At 39.5% G+C, this 2,344-nt stretch overlaps 1 protein-coding gene across 1 annotated transcript in view; it reads right to left on the reverse strand.

Moving 5' to 3' along the window:
* MRC1 (mannose receptor, C type 1) overlaps positions 1 to 2,344 on the reverse strand; it is a 120,483-nt gene that overhangs the window by 35,958 nt on the left and 82,181 nt on the right. The window contains exon 15 of the mRNA XM_012660897.1: positions 811 to 835. Coding sequence (XP_012516351.1) covers positions 811 to 835 — 25 coding nt within the window. The remainder of the gene's footprint in view (positions 1 to 810; positions 836 to 2,344) is intronic.

Here is a 2,344-nt window from a genome sequence, read left to right on the forward strand (position 1 = left end):
GTGCCCCAGTCCTCCGGGCATTTGGGTTCGGGAGTTGTGGTGGGCTCTGGTGGGCGAGTCACTCCTTCTGCCCAGTGCTTGCACACAAACTTTGCCTTTTCGTCACATTTCAAAACATCCCATAAGCCCCCTGCAATCCCGGTTTTCATGGCAACGCACCCTGCCTTTCGCCCTGTATTAAATACATAAAAGAGAATTCACTCGACTGGTGTTTGCTGAAGGTCTCCCACGCTCACGGAAGACAGTTCCAAACTGAGCCTGTGGTCAAGTCTGCACGTGGCGGAGAAAGGCAGAGGATTGCACCTTGCAGCATTTGTCAATTGGTTTGTGCTGTTTTGAACCATTGTTTGCCTTTTGTTTGTGTGGTCTGTATCTCCAACTGAATTGCGATCTCAAATCTAGGGGGCTTGATAACCTTTCGTATTTGTAACATCTGGCAGAGTGCCCCACACTTAGTCATATAGTGATGTCATACTTTTGTATGATCAAATTTATTGTATGGTAAAAACACTGGTTTAATATTTCTCTCCCTTCCTTCCTTCCTTTCTTCCTTTTTTAATTCTTTTTCTTTCAGTTAATAAATTTTCTTTACTTGTTTTTGTATCCATATGATTGTAAAAAAGCAAACAGTGCTAATGGCCCCTTTTTTAATTCTTTAAGATCCTTTTCTTCCCCTTCCATGTAGACCTCCCAGGACCAAAGTTCTTTCCAGACTTCAAAATGAGACGCCCCTGAGCTAGAGATGTTAGGTACGTCACTCGACCACGCTGAACTTGCCTCCTCATCTTAAAAGGCAAACGTAAGACCTACCTTACACAGTTGTGAGGAATGCCGGCTTTAATGAACAAAGAAGTAAATAAAATGAGGAATGTATTAAGCTTAATAATTTACAATTCTGTTTCACAGTTGGAGTTATTTCCAAATATTAATTAACTAGGAGCTTTGAAAACATCAGGATTCCTTGCTGCTAAGATGAGTTCATTTTTTTTATTATTAGTCTTTTAAAGGACCGTAAGTGCTTAGAAGTCCTTCTCAAAGCTCTGAAAAGGGACACCTGTTTCGGAACGTTTTCTCTGAAATCTCTGATTTCCTGACACCCCAAGAGTTTGCTCTGACTCCTATGATGGCCGCCACCTTGCCAGGTTGCCGCATCCCAGAGGTCCACTTTCAGCTCAGCTGACCTGATGCTCAGGCCAGGGCTCCTTACCCGCTCCTCCCGAACCTGGACACTCGTTCAGAGAGGTCAGCCTTCCTCAAGAGGGAACCACCATCCTTCCATCAAGGATATACCGTAACAATGGTGGCAACTGAGTTGTGGCTCCAATTTGATTCATTTTTATACCCCAGGGACATTCCAAGGTTAACCTCTCAGAACCTGCTACTGAACGAGCAACGAGGACAAAATTAAGCAGTTTCGTCTAGAGAGTAAGACTGACCACTCCTACCAATATTAAAAAAAAACAGTATGCACTCAGCTCTTAATATACTATCCAGTTATTTTAAAAAATGAACCGAAATCTTACCATTTTTCAGAATGTTCAATAATTTAATAAACTATAATCACACACGATCCACATTATTGATCTGTTTTCCTTACTGAAAGCTAAGAATGCAAATTAAAATAACACCTGAAGCTTAGGCTGTATTAGGCCAAGTAGTAAGTTCATATACTTGAGCTATTATTCCTTGTTGAGTTTTTTACCCAGGTACAATGTGATATTTGCTATAAAGGATGTTGACTTTTCTGTATGTTGTCATACAGAATAATGTCATATGCTAGTGATAACAGTGCATAAAGGAGGCAAAGAATCTTTCAAAGTCTGTTTCAGAAACAACTTGCAACATGGTATTAGAAAAGTCAAGTCAAAATTTACCAGGAGGCAGGCTGCTGCCAGTGCAAACAACACAGATTTGGGAATTACACAGATTAGTCTAAATCCATGCTTGGAAGCTTTCTCATCACATAAATTTTCTGAATCCCACTTTCCACTTCTTTTAAATGAAGATACTCAAACTTACCTTGCAGGGTTTTTAGAAGAATAAAATAAACCCAAGGCAAATAAAGAACTCAACCCAGTGGCACATGCAAGATATTGAAATAATGAGTTCCACAAGAGCACAATCTTTTGTTCCACTGCCCAAGCACACTAATATTTCAGTTCAGAGTTGCACTGAAAGGTTTTATATCCATTTAATATAGGTTTAAATTTTCAGAAACGAGTTAACCATTTGGAAATTTGTGACCATTTAGAATTTCATTAATAGTTTTCAAGTAGACCAGTACCAGATAACCTAGCAATATTTTCTTTTTTTTTTTTTTTTTCTTAGAACACTGCAAACTCAT

This window comes from Propithecus coquereli, unplaced genomic scaffold, assembly GCF_000956105.1.
Source record: "Propithecus coquereli isolate 6110/MARCELLA unplaced genomic scaffold, Pcoq_1.0 Scaffold69, whole genome shotgun sequence".
NCBI classification, from domain to species: domain Eukaryota; kingdom Metazoa; phylum Chordata; class Mammalia; order Primates; family Indriidae; genus Propithecus; species Propithecus coquereli.